Below are 20,018 nucleotides of genomic sequence, written 5' to 3'. Positions count from 1 at the left end.
TATTTGAAAATCATAATTTTATTATAAAGGGTACAAATCAGAAGCAGCTAAAGAAGGGGACATACAGACATACAGGGCCAGATCAGGGAGGATTCAAACTCAGAGCATCTTGCCAAAACCCCAGAGCCAGCAAACATCACTCTCCTGGCCCAGCCCTGCTTACCAGCCAGGAAGCACTCAGAGCCTCTGCTACAGATGGGATCAGAATGTCATTCTGCAGGCAGGACTAGTCACCTCGACAGGTTAAAGCCCTGGCCAAGTGACTGAGCGCTGGCTCTGGATCCTACTCCATCCCAGAGACCTGGATGGCTCTGCTCACACCCCCTATCCAGTCCTCCCAGCAGCCAGCCCCACCCTGAGCCATCAAACCTCCTGCTATCAACTCAGACCTGGCTTAAGGACTCATGGGGAGACACTTCTGTCACTCTAGAAGTCCCAGCAAGGACAAGGACGGAGTGCCCTCCCCCAAGCAGGGGAATGAGCAGTTGTATTCTTTGATGGACAGCAACCTTGAACCCGTATCTCCTGAAAGACCTACTCTGATCCAAACAAAGACAAGATCCCTGGAACAGGGCCTGTGGCTGCCCAGGCAGGTTCAGGTTTGAAAGCATCCAACAGTAGAAAGGAAAATGTACCTTCCATTCCACTGCTGCACTGATACCTATCTCCCTGTGACTCCCCGATACTCCCCCAGGCACTGACTGCAGTCAAGCCCAGACATACCATCAGTCAGCAGGCTCCCGAGTCACAACCCCCAGGTGCTGTGCAACTCAGGGCCTCTGAGCAGAAGCCCTCAACAGCGGGGCCTCATCTGCTGGATCCAGGAATCCTGCCCACTGCATGGCAGTCCCAGAAAGAGAAAACCTGACACGGCTTCATTGCCTTTAATGCTTCTGAGCCTCCACAGCCAGCCTTGCCCTGGTTATAGCCATGATTATCTCCTGAAAGAATTGATTCTTTAAAAAAAAAAAAAAAAAAAAGCTCAAGAAATCATGGTTCAAATATTTCTGATTAGCTAAAACCAATAGCAGGCAGGGAAATAAGGTAAAAAGATTACATATCTGAATTCGTTATAGATGATAACTTCAGAGTAATCACAACAGGCACGAATGGTCAGTCAATCTTAATACTGCAAGACTTGCCCATGACCTTTGTTTGTCGTGCCAGAGGGACTGAGACAGTCCTGGTACTGGAGGAGGGGGTTTTGCGTTGGTGCTTCTGGGAATTTCAGGTACTTCCGCAGGACACCAGGGTTTTTCCGCACTCACAGCAAAAGGCTTCTCCTCCATAATGCAGTGGCAGAGAGCAGAGAAAGAGCCATTTTCTACCATCTCACCTGCCTGATTCTGCAAAACGAGAAGCTGCAAGAATACAAAGGTTCCTCCAATCCGAACCATTTAATGGGACAGCAAGGTTGGACCATGAAGGCCTCCCCACTGCAGACAGCAGGTGCATGCCTCAGTCTATCGCAAAGCTCCATGCATGGAGCTCAGCTTTGGTGACAAGTACAGGGTCACAGACTCCCCTGTTCTGAGTGCCATACCTTCCAGGGAAGAGCCCTCTCTGTCACCCTCATCCTGCAGAAGAAGGCTCTAGCAAGAGCCATGGGATACCCCTGGCATCCAACTCCTCCAGGCCAGTGTGACTAAGCTCCAGCCAGGGCTTGGTTCACAGGATCAGTAAAGATGCTTTAGACATCTTCAAAGCCAGAGAAGCATGCACCACCAAAGAAGTTTTCTTCCTCAGAGCAAAAGAAGAAAACTAATCAGTTATGCCAGGAACATCTTCCCTACAAAGATTCTTCCTTTCCCAAGGAATTGAAAATTCTTCCTGGGAGATGGCACAGATCCCACATGTCAGGAATACCAAGGGCTCGGAACCCTGGGATTCCAGCACAAGGCCTGAGATGTGCTATGTTCTCAGTATCCACATGAAAACATCTGGGGTCCCTATATTCCCAATGGTGACCTCTTTTCATGCCCTAAGATACCCAACAGAGTGCGTCCCTTCTCTTGGGAAAGCCCAAAGCTGAACTCAAGTCACAAGAAGTGAAATTCTTTACAAGTTGGGGTAGGGATTTTTTTTTTAACTGAACATCAAACTCATGACCTTGTACTTGCCAGGCAACTGCTGGGCCACTGAGCTAGATCCCCAGCCTTCGGGGTAGGAATTTAACATCCTCACATCATCAAGATATGGGAAAATTCTACCAACCCATCCCCTCCTACCCTAGCAGACTGACTCACTTTTAATGCATAAAATACCACAGAGAAAAAGAGCCATTTGCCTGGCCCTTTTTAGCTCATTCCTTCCCTGATCCTTAAAAGTCTTCCTGACCATGAGCCTGGTCCACGTGACATCCAGAAATAGCTCAAGTGGGGATGACCACGGAAGGGCCCAGGGGTGGCAACAGACCTCATGCTCACAGGAAGCTCCATGCCAGGTCATCCACCTGTGGCCAGGGATGGACAGAAACATTTCTGTCTCCCACTGGGCCAGCCATGAGGCCCTTGGGGTCATAAAGAGGCACCCAAGCAAGTGGTGTCAGTGGCAGCCACACACAGTCTGACTGCATGACAGCATACTCGGGATAACTGGCTCAGGTGGCTGCTAGACCATGTCAGCCATGGTGGCATGGACAGCAGTCAATCCAATATCAATGTCCTGGGGAGGGGTACCACCATGGAGGACAATGACCAAGGCAAGGCACATGGGTTGGGGGCACTAGCCCTGTCACCTTGGCTATGGGAAGCCAGGGTCTGTGTCGCCCCTTTGCAAAACTTGGAAGAGGGAGGAAGTTCCATCCAAACTGGACCAGGTTGGCCCTGATATAAGCACAAATGCCATCCAGCCTGATTCAGATCACGAACCTTAACCACAAAGTTTCACCTGAACACTTTTTAAATCCCCAGCGTGGTAACAGAAGGAACAGCTTAGAAGGAAAAAAGAGCTATTTTCCCGTGGAGGAAAAGGATGTGCTTCTTTGGGAAACTCTGATCCATGTAGGCACCTGAGGTCCATGGCCCCCCTCAAACACAGAGAAGAACCATGTGACGGGGGCCCAATACATGGGGAGTAGCGGGACGTGGGCCTGGGGATGTTGAGACCCAGGTTGGTCACACAGCTCAGAGGTACAGCATGTGCTTCCCAGGCACGAGGCTCTGGGTTCATATCCCAGCACCAAAAAAGACAGAATATATACATATATATGTATATAGTCAATGATTCTGCCAGGCAGGGCTGGGCAATCCTCCTGCCCTAGCCTCCCTCATGCTGGGATGACAGGTGTGTACCATCACCACAGAGAGTAATCAAACACCAAGGCCAGAAGGGGGCCCCAGGGAGCTGAAGGGCAGGTACCTGTAGCCTGAGAAGAATCTGACCTGGGTATCAGTCCTTCTATGAGAGGAAAAGGGCACAAGTGGCTTTACTCCCCCAAGCTGTTCCCTGCTTCCCAGCAACCGAGGGATTTTTCTAGGAGAGCAAGGAGGAGGACACAAACCACCCCCATGGTTTGGCACAGGAAGTACCACACTCTCTTGCCCTCCTCCCTGGCTGAGCCCCTGCCTTCCCCCAGCCCCGCCTCCTTTCCCCGCCTTCGGGGGGGGGGGCTCAGGGGAGCTCTCCAGGGCGAGTCCCCCTCCCCCAGGGGTCTCAGGAGCCCGCGCAGGTGGTCACCCGCGCTTGGGGGCCCCCCTACTTGAGGGGGCAAATGGAGATCTTGGCCCCCGCGGAGAACATCCAGAAGGCCGGGTGCAGGGCGTCGCTGAAGTCCAGCCCCTTGAACTTGTACATCAGGTGAACCTTGTCGGAGGCCACGGCGAAAAAGATGAGGAAGCCGTGGTCGCAGTTGAGGAGCACGCCCACGCGCGTGGCCTTGGTGGAAGGCAGCGTCTTCTCGGCGTTGTTGTGCCACACGGAGATCTTGTTGTTGAACCACTCCACGCACCAGGACGCGGCGTTTCGGCCCAGGCGGCTCTCAGGGCCCTGGCGCTCCATGCTGCTGTAGCAGACGCCCACCCCGCAGAAGTTGCCCTTCTGCAGCTCCACTTCCCAGTAGTGGATGCCCTTCCTGTAGGAGTGCAGGCCCAGCACCTGCGAGCAATACGTGAAGCGATGCGGGTGCGACCGGTAGTGCTGCTGCATGTCTGCCACCGAGGCCACCGTGTAGTTCTCAGACAGAGACACCTTGTTGTGGGCCGTGTTGTAGTCCAGGATGACTTTCACGGAATCTGAGAAGAGACCGCCCCCCCGCGTAGGGTCAGGTGCACAGGGCAGAGACTGTCTCCCTTGGAGACCAGGCACCACCTGGTACTTTTACTTTACTTTTTGTACTTTGGGGGTTTTAAAGATAGGCTCTGCAGTGCTGTTCAGGCTGGCTTTGAACTCATGATGTAGGCCAGGATGGCCTCGAACTTGAAGCAATTCTGCTTCAACCTCCTGAGTGCTGGGATTACAGGCACACCCCACCTCACACAGTTTTTATTATTTGGCTTATTTTATCTGCCAGTCATGGTTTATGTTGGTGGCCCCCAGGCCTCATGCATTTGCATTATGCGTTTGTGGTTGATTCTTGTTTAGAGCTTGGATTGATGGTGTCAGTGCTATACCCACCTAGGGGTGGAGCCAGGATACAATGTAATGACGGGAGAAGGAGTGTGTCTCTCTCTCTCTTGCTGGTTTCAGCCTTGCTGTTTGCAGCCATCATGTACTACGGCCCTGCCATGCCCGCCTGCCTTGGAGCCAACTGAGTATGGACTGAAACCTCCAAAATTGTAAGAAACCTTTCCTTTCCCAGCTTTGGGCTTCAGATATTTTTGTCTCAGCAAGAAGTAAAAAGTAACTAAGACACCGCCCATCCACCCACACTTCCTTCATCCACCCAACCAAGCAACTTACAATCCAGGAGCTCGGGTCTGGACTTGGCTAAGAAGTTTTCAAGCACCTTGGCCTTAACAGCTTGGAAGTCAACAGCTTTGGCTGGAGCTGGAAGAGGAAAAAAATCAATGCTGCTGGGGCGAACTTAGTGGAGACCCTACAGCCCTCAGCCACAATGACTCACCATCTGGGACAGCTGCTTTCAAATCCACCGCCTGTCCAGGAGCACCAAAGATGGGCATCTTCTCGGCAGGGGCCGGGATAATGGCTGGAGGTTGGGCTGGGGCTGAGGAAGGGAGACTCAAGTTTGTGATGGGACCAGAAGGGGCGGGGTGGGCTCTGCTCCCTGATGACTGTCGAGAGCCACTCCATAAACACACACCTGAACAGCCAGGGCTGTGCAGATGCATCTAGGCTGCTGTCATATGTTCTGCTATGTTTCTGAGGCAAGGTCTTTCTATGGAGCCCAGCCTGGCCTTGAACTCATGGCAGTCTCCCTCCCTCAACTTCCTGAGTCTACTGAGATTACAGGTATGTACCGTGCCTCTGGCTTACAATCCTATCCTTTTTTTCATTCATTCCATTTTTGAGACAAGGTCCCGCTATACAGTTCAAGATGGTCTTGGACTCATGGTGATCCTCCTGCCTCAGCCTCCTGAGGGCTAGGATTAAGGTGTACACCCACATGCCTGGCTGTATTTATTCATTTAGTGATGCGAGGATGAAAGCCAGGGCCTCACCCATGCTACCCAAGTGTTCTACCATTAAATTACACCCCCAGCCTTCTCAGTCCTGCAGAATACAGTCATGGAGACTCGGCCCACCCCAGAACCTCAATATGATAGGGCAACTGCTGCCACCGGTAGTAGTGCTTTGTTTCATTTGTTTTCAGCACTGGGAACTAAATCTAGAGCCTTTGTATTGCGCTATAACCCCAGTCTTTTATTGCCTTTTTATTTTTGTCTTTCTGAAACAGAATCTCACGATGCCATCTGTTACTTTTTAATTTGAGATAAGGTCTCCTTAACTTGCTAAGTTGTCCAGCTTGGGCTCCAGCTTTTGGTCTTCCTGCCTTAGCTTCCCTGAGCCCCAATATTACAAGTGGGTGCTTCCAGGCCTAGCTTGCTGGCAGCTTGCAGTTCTAAGCTCGGACAAGTCTCAAAAGCAAAGAGAACCAAAATGCAAACTTACAAACTTTCTTGTACTTCTTGTCATCTGAAAAACAAAGTGTTCAAGATTCAGATATTTTATAGCACACCATTATCACATTTCATGGCAGTCATGATATTCACTGGCGCACATCTCACCCATACAGACAGAGTGAGGGCGTCCTAACTTGAAAAACAGAAGGGCTTGGTGGGCAGAAGGAACCAACAGCCACAGAAACCACACCAGTGGTGTTAGAGGCACTGACTCCTAAGAAGCAGGGGAGAATTTCCCAGGGAATGGAGCCACTGGCATCCTTTGTCACAGTGGATCTAACCTTACATTTACTGCAGGTAATTTGTATCTCTACAAAGTAAAACAAACCAAGGAAAACTAGGCAGGCAAAAAAAAATTTTGTCAGTTATCATGGCATTTGTTAATATCCAGAGTGTGTACATGAGCAGGAAGTGGCTGCCAAAATAGAGACTTCAAATCAGCAGCATCCAAGTTACCTGGAACCCGTAAGCATGTGGATAACATCACTTCCAAAGAATAAAAACTTGGTGTTTAGGAGGATATTAATAATCTCTTTGTATATAGAAAAGCACAGTATTTAAGCCAATGTACTGCACATTTGTGGTATTTAAGCTCCATTAGGGGGATAGGGGAACAGGGAAATAACTTTTCTAAAATGTCCCAGTGGGAGAGAAGAGGGACAATCCTGGAAAAGGCTGAGAAACACAGGAAGAGCAGAAGTGATTGCCAGACCAAAGACCTACACCCACCCCACTACTGAGGTGGAGACTCCAGCTGCTAGGACCCCCTGTGCCCAGCAGGGTGCTGTTTGAGACCCAGGACTCAAGTGTGAAGAGTGTAGCCTGCAAGGTGGACAAGCCCTCCTTCCTGCCCCAGAGGAACCCATAGCAGCCCTGCATGGCCCCTACGGTAACCTGGATGGGACACACCTATCTAGATGGAGCAGGGACCCCGGAATATCCCAGCCAAAGCACTGGGCAGCCACAGCTGCACCAATGCCACGGGGACAAGGTGGGCCACTTACGTGGTGATAGTTTCTTTGCAAGCCGTTGGCCTTTCTGGCTGGAGTCTGAACCATGGTCTCCTGAGTCCCCTGTGGCAGGGAGGAAGGGCTCAGTGTGCATGGCTCTGTTCCAGCCTGCTCCGAAGCCAGCTGTGCCAGGGCAGGCAGCCAGAGCACCTACACACACAGCTGTGCCCCCTCCAGTCACTGCGGAGCCGCCCTCCCCTCCAGTCATTGCGGAGGACAGACACAAGGTACTAGAAAGACCAGTGCTGTGTGACCTCTGCTCTGCCTAACACATAGCCAGGGGTGATTGAGGAGTTAGATCCTGGGGAAGATGGGGGAGCTCAGTTCAGCCTTAGGGACAGTGGGGAGGGGTCATGTATAAAGGCCCTTTATACAGAAAGCTCAGCATATCTGAGGGACAGATTGCAGAAACACAGGGGTGGCCTGGGGGCTCGACAGATGGACAGGACCTGCCCTGGCTTGCAGGCCAGCTCAAGGGTCTGGTCTATAATCTAAGAACAATGTCCCTAAGGGGAGGAGGAGGGAAAGGAATGAGGTCTGCATCTTGACAGCCTCTCTCTGGCTGCAGCAGAAAGTACAAAGGGACCACTTAGGCCACCACAGTCCCAGGACACAGCTAATGGCAGTAGACAACAGGCAGGTGGCAGATGTGTGAGACCAGTGGGCAGAGGTAGGAGAAATTTTAAACAGTGAGATCTGGTGATGAACTGGAATGAGGAAGGGAAAGGGGTTTCAGGAGGACTCTGGGGTCTCTCAAAACCACAAACTCGAACAGGCCAAAACCCACGCAGGTGGCCTCCCCACCCTGGGCAGAAAGGCCTACCATAGTACTGAGAACCCAGAAATCTTTCAGGAAGGAAAGCTAGGACTTCAGGTGAGGTGACACCAGTCCCAGGGCTCTGTGCCCCGTGCCCTCTGCTGCGCAGGATGCCCAGAGAACCCCCAGTCTCAGGCTCTGCCAAGGAAGCAGTGGAGCTGCTGGTCACCTGAGCTGGAGGCCTCCTCGAGCTTCTTGTCCTGGAGCTGCCGCACGGCTCGCTTCAGCTCATTCTTGAGGCCCACGGTGCCCTGGCAGACACCATTGATCAGCTCATGGTCCAGTTCCACGCGGGGGACGTAGACTGACTTCGTGGAGACTCCTTGCAGTTTGGATGCTTTCTGGAACAGGCAGGGAGTTCAGGCAGGAAGATCTGGTGAAGTCCAGGCCTGGCTCTATCCTTTCCAACCCACAGCAACTCCCGGCGCCCACAGGTGCTCAGGTCAAGAAACCAGCTCAAGTTTCAGGCCTCAGGTCACCAGGGCTTACAGAGCCCTTCTAGCACAGAAGCAGCTGGGACATGGTCCCCCCTGACCCCTCCAGTGATGGCTAGGACAGCGCAGGAACACAGGGCCCTCTGTGGCTTTCCACGAGCTGTAACCCAAGACAGCACCAGGGTATATCCCACAGGAAGGGAGGGTCTCACAGAAGGCCCAGCTTTGAGCCTAACTGGGGTCCAGTCTCACGCAGAGGCAGGATCCAAAATCCTCTCTCAGCCTGCTCCACCCTGGCATGGGCAGCATCATGCAGAGAGGAGAGAGGGTTCTCCCCACCCCACACCCCCAGAACAAGGAGGCTGGGGCTCTGGGGTTGGCAGCAGTCCCTGTATGCCAGGAACAGGCTTCTCATGAAGCACTGGAGGAGGAAGCAGCAGAGAGCCATGGATGGGCTTCTGGTTAAGACGCGAAAGCGGGCACATCTGAAATGTCATCTAGCACCACAGTGAAGGCAGCAGGACATGCTTTGGATCAACAAGTGGCACAATAATAGCACCCTAGGAAGATGGTAGCTGGCCCAGGACACAGGACTGGATGCACTGGGCAGAGGGCAGGGGGCCTTGCTGCCTCAGGCCCACAGACGAAGTGTGGGGGTACGAAAAGTGCCTCCCACAGTTAGGGCACGGCGGGGTCTGCAGGTACTGGAAAGAGACAAGGCTGCAGGCAAAGGTGAGGCCTGGCACCAAGGACCTCTCAGGCAGGAAGCCAGAAAGAGCAGAGCTTGAATGCTTCAGAGGGCACTTTTGGGGTCACATGGAGGGAGGACAGGAGGAGGAGGAGGAGGCTCATGGGAGGTGGCAGTCTAGGATGGCCCCACATTCCTGCCCCTCCTGGACACACAACCTGCCTAATCCCTCCCCATGAGGACACGGGATGGCAGTGGGCTGAGGCATCGCCCCTGATTGGCTTACATTATACTGCAAAGAGGAAGGAACAGTGCAGGTAAAATCCAGACTCCATGTCATTGACTCTGAATGAGCCAACAGGTGATTTTCCCGCAGGAGCCAGACTTAATCAAGTCAAACTTTTTCCACAGAGAGATGGAAAGACATTCTTCCCCGGACTTCAGAAAACAAGCAGCCAGGTCCACAGAAGACCTCAGGCAATGGCCAGCAAGAAAGTGGGGTGGGGGGGTTGCATCCCACAATCCCAGGGAACTGAATCCTGCCAAAAACCAGCTGAACCTAGAGGACAGGCCTGAGCTCAGAAACCAGCACAGTCTGCCCAACACCCAGGTACACAGTCCAAGAAGCTGTGCCCAGATCCTGGGCCAGGAAGACATTGAACAAAGTTATGTTCTCCTAAGCCCCTTTGGGGTCAGTTTTTGCACTGCACAGAAAACTAATACAGTGTGGGGGCTGGGGATTTAGCTCAGCGGCATAAGCGCCTGCCTTGCAAGCAGGCAGTCGTGAGTTCGATCCCTGGTACCGATAAAAACAAAAAAGACAAAAAAAAAAAAAAAAAAACAACTAATACAGTGTGCATCTTGCTAGGCACTTCAGGCTGATCTTAAATTCACTATATAGCCCAAGCTGGTCTTGAACTTGTAGTGATCCTCCTGCCTCAGCCTTTCAAGTGCTGACATTACAGTCTGTGCAACCACACCCAGCTCATCAGGGATGCTTCTAATGCCTCCTCCAGTCCCAGCTCTGGGAAGACAGAAAGTACTCAGCAGCGCGATCCTCAACACCCACCTCCAGAAACTCGAACTCATCCCCCACGGCCAGGTTGAGCTCGAGCTCATCCTTCAGGGTCTGGATCTCATTCCTCTTCTTGAGCAGAATCTGGTAAATGGTATCGAACTTGCTGCTGACCCTCTTCTCCTCTTCCTTTATCTTGCGCATAGTGTTGACTTCGGAGGAGTCAATGAGCATCTTCATTTCCCGGTATTCCTGTTTCACCTGCTCAATCTTCCGGCCTGCAGCATCCTAAAGGCCAAGGCAAGATGGTTCCTGAGTGTCCAGGACAGGGGGCCGAGGTCCTGCTGCTGAACTCAGTGGCAGCAGGAACTGCATGGTTGCTCTGGGTAGCCACTTGCAACACCCAATGAGAGTGTGAAGGCGCCCCCTCCACCCCCCAGGGACTCCAACCTCGGCATATGCCCCCCTCTAAGCCTTTCGGACCTCCTTAGAGACACACCTCAAATATTTATAAGCAGCACTGGGCTTTTATTTATTTATTTTGTTTGTTTGTTTCCTGAGACGGGTCTCACTACGTAGTTCAGGCTGGCCTCGAACTCATGAGGCCCAGACTGGCCTTGCACTTGTGGTGATCCTCCTGCCTCAGCTACCTGAGTGCTGGCATCACAGGTGTGTACCAACACACCCAACAGAAGCAGCACTGCTTGAAAAAGTAAAAACAAGCAGAACATCCATCAACAGGAGACTGGAACAGAGATGGCACAGGTATGCAGTAAAAGGATGAGGCAATGCACAGAGTGGACACATTCAGAAGAGAAGAGGAAGGGGATGGGATGGGGGCGCAGTGCCAGAACATTCCATTCCATTTTCCCTGTGGTACTAGGGATTGCACTGGGCTGTGTACAACCCCAGACCTCTTCTTACTGTTTTTGTGGTCTTTCTTTGTTTCTTTTACTTTTATTTTTTGACACTGTCTCACTGTGTAGCCCACTTATGGAGATCCTTCTGTCTCAGTCTCCCAGGTACTGGATTATAGGAATGCACCGTCACCCCCAGCTGAGACACTTTATTTTTCAAACTATAAACTGTTCCTAAGTAATTATTTTATTAGGGGGCAGGAGTTGGGTTTTTCAGACAGGGTCTCAATATGTAGTTCAGGCAGGCCTTGAACTCTCTAAGAATCCCAGGCTGGTCTACACAGCAGATTCTCATGCTACAGCTCCACCTGGATTCAGAAAGTGCCAAGACTGCATCTCCCAAATCCTCTGCAGCTAGGCTTGGGTCTGACTAAGCAAATCCCAATGCTGAGGCACAGCCAGCAGTGACAGATGCAACGCTGTCACTTGTGCAAAAGGAAACTGCTAGTCAGGAGTGGTGTATGCTGTACTCCCAGCCCTCTGGGAGGCTGAGACAGGAAGATAGACAAGCCTGGGCAATTCAACAACTTAGTGAGAACCTGACTCAAAATAAAAAATTAAAAGGGCTGGGGATGTAGCTCAGTGAGAAGGTCCTGGGTCCCATCCCCAGCACCACGGGGAAAAAGAAGCAAGACAAGAGGAAAGATAGAAAGAAGAGAGGAATATAGAAAGTAGGGAAAGGAAAGAAGGAAGGAAATACTTGTTTCCCTCCCTACTTCCCTTTGCACAGACTAGAACAAGGATGTCACACTGCGCCAGTGTAGAAACTCAGCTGGACACAACTGCTGCCATCTTGGTCATCACTGCCAAACATCCACTTTCCAGGTGACCCTGGCACACATCCATACCCCACAGGAGAAATAGTCACTAAGTTGGACAATGAGTGTGTTTATGGGCTACTGAAGCCGCGACACATTAACGGATATTGAGAAAGGCAGGTGCTTGCCAGTTGGCCATTGCCACCTTTGTCCAGCAAAGCCCCTCCTGCTGGCTTGGGCTGCAGGACCCTCCTGCTTTGCTGCCACTCAGCACAGATCTCCATCCCAAGGTCCTCATACCCTGCACTTTGTGCAATTCTGGATGTGTCTGCCTCTTTTTTCGGGCCCCTGTGGCTGCGGATTTAGCTCAGAGGCATAAGTACTTGCCCGGTACCAAAAAAAAAAGGTATTCTAAAGGCCGAGGATTTAGGTCTGTGGGGTAAGCACCTGCCTGGCAGATGCAAGGTCATGAGTTCCGTCCCTGGTGCCAAAAAAAAAAAAAAAAAAAAAAGAGAGAGAGTACTCTTCAGTTGCCTGGCCCCTTCACCTTTGTGGAAAAGCTAGGTATCCAACACATGGAGCAGGAGGACGACAGGAAGGAAAGGACCCCGGATACCTGAGTGTTCATGGGGAGCATGGCCACACACACGCCCCACCAGGCTGGGTGACTCCTGGGTGGGCTGTGCTGTCACCATGAACACAGTAACCTGCTAGTCTGGCTGCAGTCTCTGAATTGGGGGACACTTTTCTTTGCAGCAGTTTAACCAATTACATGTTCATCCCACCCTCTCACTCAGCCTCAAGACCCCCTTCAGAAAGGAGGTGAGATTCCACTGTGGGGAGGGAAAACCAATGGCTCCAGACCTGCCCAGTTGAGTAAGCCACAGCTGAAACAGACACCACGGCTCAGCATGTTTAATGTCATAAAAAATTTTGAAGCCAGGCATGGTGATACATATGTACAATCTCAGAACTCAAGAGACTGAGGCAATTGGACAGTGACTGAGGAGATAAACCATGCAGGAAACAGTCTTAGAAAAAACAAAAAAAAGAGACTGAGGCAAGAGGATCACTGCAAGATAAAGGCCAGACTGAGAACTACATAGCCAGACCCTGTTTCAGGAAAAAAAAAAAAAAATAGCAAAAAACCATTTCCACCCTTACCCTAGAAGACTTCTGCCCAGTGTTTCCCTACACTTTCTGGAATGGTTAATGCTGACCTTTCAAAGACAAGTCCACAATCCAGAGTCTGTGATCTTAACCTCAAGGAGAACAAGAGTCTTTTGGTTGTTTGCATTGGTTTTGTTTTTGAGACAGGGTCTTGCTATGTAGTCCAGGCTGACCTTGAATACACTATAATAGTCCAGGCTGGTCGTGAACTCACGATGATGCCCCTGCCTCAGCCTCCCAAGTAATGGGATTACAGGCGAGCAGCAAGAACAAAGGTCTTTGCAGAGGTAACTTTTTAAATGGTTTTCAGGTGAGGCCATCCTGATTAGCCAGGAGGGCCCTTAATCCAAGGACAGAAGAAGAAGTGCAGAGGGAAGGGAGGTGACCACACACAGAGATGGAGACAGGGACTGGCACAAGGCAGCTGCAGGCCAAAGAGTGTCCAAGGCCCAGAAGCTGCAAGAGCCGGGGAGAGGGAGTGTGGCCCTACAACACCTTGGCTGGGGACTTCCGGCCTCCAGAACTGTGACAGAATCTAGATCTGTTATTAGAAGCCACACAGTGTGTGGTGACTTCTCACAGCAGCCTTGGGAAACAACTGTGTGTCCTTTGCATAGACAGATGCAACCCTAGTGGGCATGAACTTTGGCCTCCTAATTCTGCCTCCCTCATAACTATAACCATTTTTCTACATTACTGTAGTTTTGGGTGTTTTTGAGCCAGGGTCTTGCTATGAAGCCCAGGTTGTCTTTGAACTCATGGCGATCTTCCCACCTCAGCTTCCCAAGTGCACCACCACCTCTAGCAAGGCTGGGTTTCGGGCAGCTTTCAGGTTGGGTGTGCAATGCATCTTCCTTGGGCATAGGCCCTTCCCTATGCTTTGACAGGATCTCGTGCAGTACTGAAGCTTGGGAGCACGCTCAGCTTCCTCCAGGTCCAACCTTTTCTGTCTGGCTTGGAGGCTGAGGAGCTGTGGAGCAGGGAGGGCACTCACCTGCACGCTCTGCTTTTTGGCTCGCACGTCCTCCAGTGCTCGGGATGCCCCGCTGATTTGACTGCACATGATGCTGAGCTTCTGCCTCAGCTTGTTCTGTGGAGGAGGCAAACAATGGTGAAATGCCCCTGCTGGGCTGGCCTAGCCCCACCCAGACCACCCTTGAATCTTTCTCTCTGGCACTCCTGATGCCCTGACTCTGAGGCTAAGTCAACAGTGCAGGTGTCTGTGCCCTGACGGGACGTGAGCATTGCCAGCTGGTGTGCTGGTGACTGTGCTCAACACTCCTCCTGTGAAATCAAAGAGCAGAGGACAGTGAGGTGACTTCCAACACCAGGACCACTGCTTCCACCATGGCAGATTTGACCATGGGGACAACCCTCCTCCTGCACAGTAGGGCACCAGCCAGAACCACAAAAAGAAAAAGACGCAGGAGATGGGGACCTGCATAGACACACCTGAATCCGGGATGCTTGAATCTGGGACTCCCTTCATTAGCTTCAGGAGGGCAGGGAGCAGAAATCATGGCCTGGACTCATCCAGCCACCCCCGGCTAAGCCAGGCCACAGGGGCAAAGCCCAGCTGCAAATCTACTTAGTCCCCCAGCTAAGGTAGTTCAGGCTCGCTTGCTCCCAGCCATTCCAGGGACACAAGGAAATGAGGCAGGAAGTTGACATCATCCTCGGATTATTTCTCCAAGATGTCACGTCAAGCCAGGAGACGGAAGCCCAACACTCTGGGAAGCTGAGGCACGAAAAGAGGTTCAAGCAACCTGGCAACTTAGTGACACCTTGTCTCAGCATTTAAAAATAATAATAATAAAGGGATAAAGGGCTGGGGATGTCACTCAGATCCTGCATTCAGTCCCCATCAGTCCCCAGTAACACACACACACACAGAGTCTAATCAGTATCTGAAGCTCCAACATCCACGCTCCGTGCTCTGTGCTGGGGCAGAGAAATGAGAAGGGCAGCGAGTAGGTTTTCACATGCTTATTGTGTGCCGGCATGGGCTTGGTGCCCTGTACATATTAATTTATTTAAAGCAAGCTAAGAGCAACACTGTGGGGATGAAATCTTCCAACCTTTACAGAAAAGAACACCACAGCACAGAGCAGCTAGGTGCCTTGTGCAAGACCATGGTGCTGTTTCCTGGCACAGCTAAGGTTCTAGTATAAATCCTGTAAGCCCAGCACTCAGCATGCTGAGGCAGGAGGATTGCATGGGTTTAGGCCAGTCTGGGATACACAGTGAGTTCAAGGCCAGCCTATAATGAGATCCCATTTCACAAAGTAAAATTATAGCCATGTTACCAAACTGAACATGTTGGAAATTTCTAAGGAAAAAAGACAAGACATTTCCTTCCTCGAAGTAGCTAGCTCTACATGTTCTGACCTTCCCTTCCACTTTCCTACTTCTCTCCCTGTGCCAGAGACTATCAGGGCTGACCCTGACCTTGAATGTGGAGTTGAAGAAGCCAGTGAGTCACATGTCAGGGCTGACACAGAGCTCAAGGCCACAGGTCCTAGATCAGGAAAACGCAAGTCACTGCCATTGTTTGGAACTGGACCTCTGTGACACTGCCCCTCCCCCTGCACAACAGGGGCTCAGGAGACCCGGGACACAGCAGTGGGAAGCTGTTTGAGGTCAACAGGCTACTGGGCACTGCACCCTAAGCCCTGTATTTTGAAAGCGTTTATCTATCACTAATCAAACAGTCTGAGGACTTTGACTACAGCAATGATCCCCTAGTCAAGGGTAAATAATTTTGTGTGTGTGTGTGTGTGGTGGTGGCCATGGTACTGGGGATTGAAGCCATGGCCTAGGTACTGAGATACATCCCCAGCCCTCTTTATTTTTTGAGACAGAGACTCCCTGAGTTGCCTAGGCAGGACTTGAATTTGCGATCACCCACCCCATGCCTCTCTACCTCAGCCTCCCGTACTGCTGTGATGACAGGCATGGACCACTGAGCCCGGCAAGAACTTTTTGAAGATCTGATGATCAGTTACAGAGGCTGAGGACCTGGCCAGGCTGGAAGCATTGCCCAGCTGGGGCTGGCACAGGAAAGGGAAAGCCCAAAAGGGCACATGGATTAAAAATCACAGCATGGTGACACCCAGAGTAGCAGCCTTGCCATGCTGTGCAGACTGCTCAGACTTCTCTCCCCCAGCCAGTCTCATGGCGTGCTGAGGAGAAGAAACTCTCTGCCTCTCCACAAGTCCAGGAACTTAATGCCTGAGCACAGGCCATCTTGACAGCCATAGCAAGGAGTGCCCCGTGCCTCTACCCAGCACCTGAGCCCTTATCCCCACACCTGGGTAAGGAAAACCTTTTATCAATTCCGAGCTTGGGAGCCAAGTCAAGATTTAGGGCCCCTCTGGCTGAAGCCCTTGTAAAGCCCTGGATCCTGCCCTTGAAGGGCTTCCCCAGAGGCCCTAGTTCCCCCTCCCCTGCCTGCCCGGGCTTCGCCCACTGCCAGAGGAGACCAGAATAAGGAAATGCAGGCTGAGACTGCAGGGACTCAATCAAAAGCCAAGCTCTATGGGGCAAAACAGGGCTGCAGGTCCCAAAGGCTGGGCGGGTTCTCTCCTGGAACAGGCAGCAAAGATACAGTGAATGCTCCACTCTGCCAGAGACAATCAGGGCAGTAAAAGACATATTGGTATTAATCCCCCAAAATACACCCCTTCCCCTTGCACACACGTCTCCCCGCATTCTTGCCACTTTCTGAAGCAGTTCTGAGTCCTCTTTCATGACTGTCTCCAGGTGCGCAGTCCTGGCTGCCTTGTCCGAATCTATTCCCGGTGTTTACCTTTCACGGTTCTTTTGACTTTGGGGAAAAGCCAGAAGTCTCATAGTGTCAGATCCGGCAAGTAAGTTGGACGTGGGTGCACTGCTGTCATGTTTTACAAGTCTGCCTTTCTGTTGGATGGCACTCAGCAGCAGCATCCACTGTATTCTGATCACACCTCACTAAGACACTGGTGAAAGAGGACTTCCAGAACTGCTCCAGAAAGTGGCAAAGGTGATGGGACAAGTGGGGGGGGGGCAGTGGGTGATGGCGGTATTCTGAGGGGGATTAATGGCAATGTGTCTTTTGTCATAATAAAATGTTTGCACATTCATCCATTCACCACCTTTTTGGATCATGCTGTGTGTGCCCAAGTTGCGGTGACCACAGAGCTCAAAGGACTTGCCCTGAAGTCCAGCTGCTGAGATGCAGTGGAAAAGCTCCCAAGGAGCCCAAATCAGCCCCAGAGAGCCAGGAAGGATTGGACAGGGCCAAGGCAGAGGGAGCAAGGCCTGCACCCTGGTCCCGGTCCCATCACTCACAACTGTGACCTTGCCCCGGCTTAAGTCCCTGTGACAACACCCAGACCAGACTTTGCTCTCCCTGCTATGCTGGCTTTGGGGCTGGCTACAACTTTTCAGCCTCCGCTTTGAACCCACAGGGAAAGTACATGCCCCAACACCACAAGTATCCCCAGACTTTCCGGGGCCTTAGGACTCCAGCTAGTCCCTATTCTCCCTCTACCCAGGTCCCCAGGGCCGAATCCCGTGTTTAAAGGCACACACCAGAATGAGGGCACTATGGCGCAAGAGCCCAGCTCTCCTTGGTTCCCATCTGGCTATTCCTGGGCTCTGCCTGCCCTCCCTGGCCACCACAACTCTTCGGCTCCACAAAGCCTTTTGTTCAAGAATGTCCCACGTTCTAGACTCCGCTTAGGAGTCAGCTCCGTGGGAGGAAACTGCAGTGCTTGGACCCCAGGGTTCCCTTGGCCATTTAATGCATTAGCTCGGCTACATTAGCCTCTCTGAAGCTCAGGAGCCCTGAACTATGAAATGGAACTAATAGGAACCTCCTGAGTGGCACTAGGATTTAAGGGCTCACAGAAGCCTAAACACCCTCAGACAAGCACAGGCTTGGGGCAGGCCCCTTTACCTGAGTCCTGCCAAGTGGGCGTGTGGGGAGCAGGCAATGGATGAAGTGGGGAAGACTACCCAATCTCCCCGCTGCTCCTTTCTGCTCTGTCAATGGGATGCCCATCCCATCCGCATAGTGTCCCCCAGTGACCACAGGTGGCCTGGAAGGAGGCTGGTCTCGGCCAGCAGAGCCCATCAACGGAGTCCTTCTCCCCAGATTCCACACTGGCCTAGCGGGTCCCGGGGCCCCTGGCCGCCCTTCCGGCTCTGGCTTACCTCCAGGTCAGCGCTGGCCTGGCTCAGGGGCGTGGGTGAGCACACCTTGTGCTCCACCAGGCAGATGTGGCAAATGCACTCGCTGTGCTCCGGGCAAAAGAATTCCCGCAGACGATTGTGCTGGGGGCATTTGCGGAGCTGCAGGTCTCGGACGGGGGCCTGCAGTGAGTGGTCCCGGAAGGCCGGGCTGTCGAGGTGCGGCTTCAGGTGCTCCTGGCAGAAGGAGGCCATGCACACCAAACAGGTCTTCACGGCCTTCTCCTTCAGGCAGTGGTCGCAGGACACCTGAGCGGCAGTGCTTGGGGCTGGGGAGCGGGAGAGCAGCTTCCAGTCACCGGCGGGCGCCCGCGTCTGCTCGGTCTGCATGAACTGCTCCACCACGGCGCATAGCACCGTGTTCTTGTGCAGCAGCGGGCGCGCGGTGTAGGAGGCGCGGCACTGGGGACACTGGTACGGTGCGCCCTGGACGGCCCAGCTCTCGTCCAGGCATGACATGCAGAAGTTGTGGCCGCATGGGGTGGTGACCGGGTCCTTGAAGAGCTCCAGGCAAATGCAGCACGACAGCTCCTCGGACAACGGGCACAGCTCAGCCATGGCGCTCGCGGAGCCCCGACGGGACGTGCACAGCAGCCGCGGAGAGCGAGAGTCTGAAAGTCTGGCGACTCTCCCCAGGCAGCGCCGAGGAAACGAAACCCAGCGCGCGGGGCGGGGCCGGGCTTTCAGGAAGTCACGTGCGGCAGGGTCACAGGGGGCGTCCCCCGGGTCGCCTGCCTCGCTCGCTAGCTGGCGCTCGGGGACCTGGACAGGGACCTGCACAGCCCCGAGGTCCCAGGGTGAAGGGAGGGCTCAACTCTGAGGACCTGGGACCCCTCGTCCCTCTTCCCCAACGCTTTCCTGTGGCCACCGCGGGGACGACACTAGGGGACACGACATGGAGAACCCCAGACTGGCGGGTTCAGCGCGGTGCAGTTTGACTTCTGCTCGGACCTTTGCCCAGAGCAGGTTCCCCCTTGCGAGAGAACAAATGGGTTACGGAGGGGTCCCCGTTGCCCTGTGTGCCTTTTGACCAAGCTACGCCCGGCAGGGCGGGGCTTTTAAAGATGTGTCTGTGCAGAGTATTAGTCTGTAATAAAGAAGGATAAGCGAGCGGTTTGTGGGAAAATAGATGCACCTGGAGACCAAAATTGTAAGTGAGAGAAATCAGGCACACAGGCTTCAATGGAGCATGGTTTCTCTTAATTTGAGAAACCCAATATATAAATGAAGAGCAAAAGAAAAGATAGTTTATAGGAAATAGGGCCCCTCTCTTAAACGGGAAGGGGAGCAAGAAATGGAGGGAGAGAGGAGAGAAAGAGCATGAAAAAAAGAAGAAAATACTAACTTTAGGAACTGCTTAAGGTCAGGGACCCCTCCCTGAAATGGGCATGGAACCCAGAACCTTCACACCCTCTCTACAGCTATGCACCTGGTGTTTTCCTCTTTCCTATTCTCCCTTTTTTCCCCTCTTTTTTCTCCTCCTCCCCCCCCCCCCTTTTTTTCTGAGACAAGGTCTCCTTATGCAGTTTGAGCTGGTCTTGAACTCACTTTGTAGCCCAGGTTGGTTTTGAACTCACAATGATCCACCTGCCTCATCCTCCAGAGTGCTGGGATTACAGGATTGTGTCGCCTCGCCTGGCCAGATTTATATCTTTTATTTTGTTTTTCTAAATTCTGTTTTCCCCCTCTGATCTGGGGTCAGAATTTGTGAAAGACCAAGAGAAAGGTCTGGGGCGGGTTGCTTGGAATTTGCATCAGATGACAAGGTGATTAACAAAAAGAGGCAGAGGGTAAAGGTCCTAGATTATGTAGGACAGCTACTACTTCCAAGACATCTGTGTGATAGACAAGTCATGCATGTTATTTTTTACTGTGTCATTATGGCCATTTTACACTT

General features: G+C 52.3%; 1 protein-coding gene across 1 annotated transcript; it reads right to left on the bottom strand.

The window, feature by feature from the left end:
• Positions 1-18,780, bottom strand: Trim25 (tripartite motif containing 25). The gene is made up of 9 exons (XM_005008536.4): positions 18,086-18,780; positions 13,884-13,979; positions 10,099-10,332; positions 8,077-8,248; positions 7,085-7,153; positions 6,070-6,093; positions 5,063-5,164; positions 4,900-4,986; positions 1-4,232 (listed from the first exon to the last, which is right to left on the bottom strand). The coding sequence occupies exons 1-9, from the start codon at positions 18,677-18,679 to the stop codon at positions 3,697-3,699; spliced, it is 1,914 nt and encodes a 637-aa protein (XP_005008593.2). The 5' UTR covers positions 18,680-18,780; the 3' UTR covers positions 1-3,696.
• Positions 18,781-20,018: the final 1,238 nt, after the last annotated feature.

The sequence above is a fragment of the Cavia porcellus genome, unplaced genomic scaffold (assembly GCF_034190915.1).
Source record: "Cavia porcellus strain 051 isolate PalLab524CR breed Dunkin Hartley unplaced genomic scaffold, mCavPor4.1 scaffold_6, whole genome shotgun sequence".
Classification (NCBI taxonomy): Eukaryota; Metazoa; Chordata; class Mammalia; order Rodentia; family Caviidae; genus Cavia; species Cavia porcellus.
This window is presented reverse-complemented; position numbering and strand designations above follow the sequence as displayed.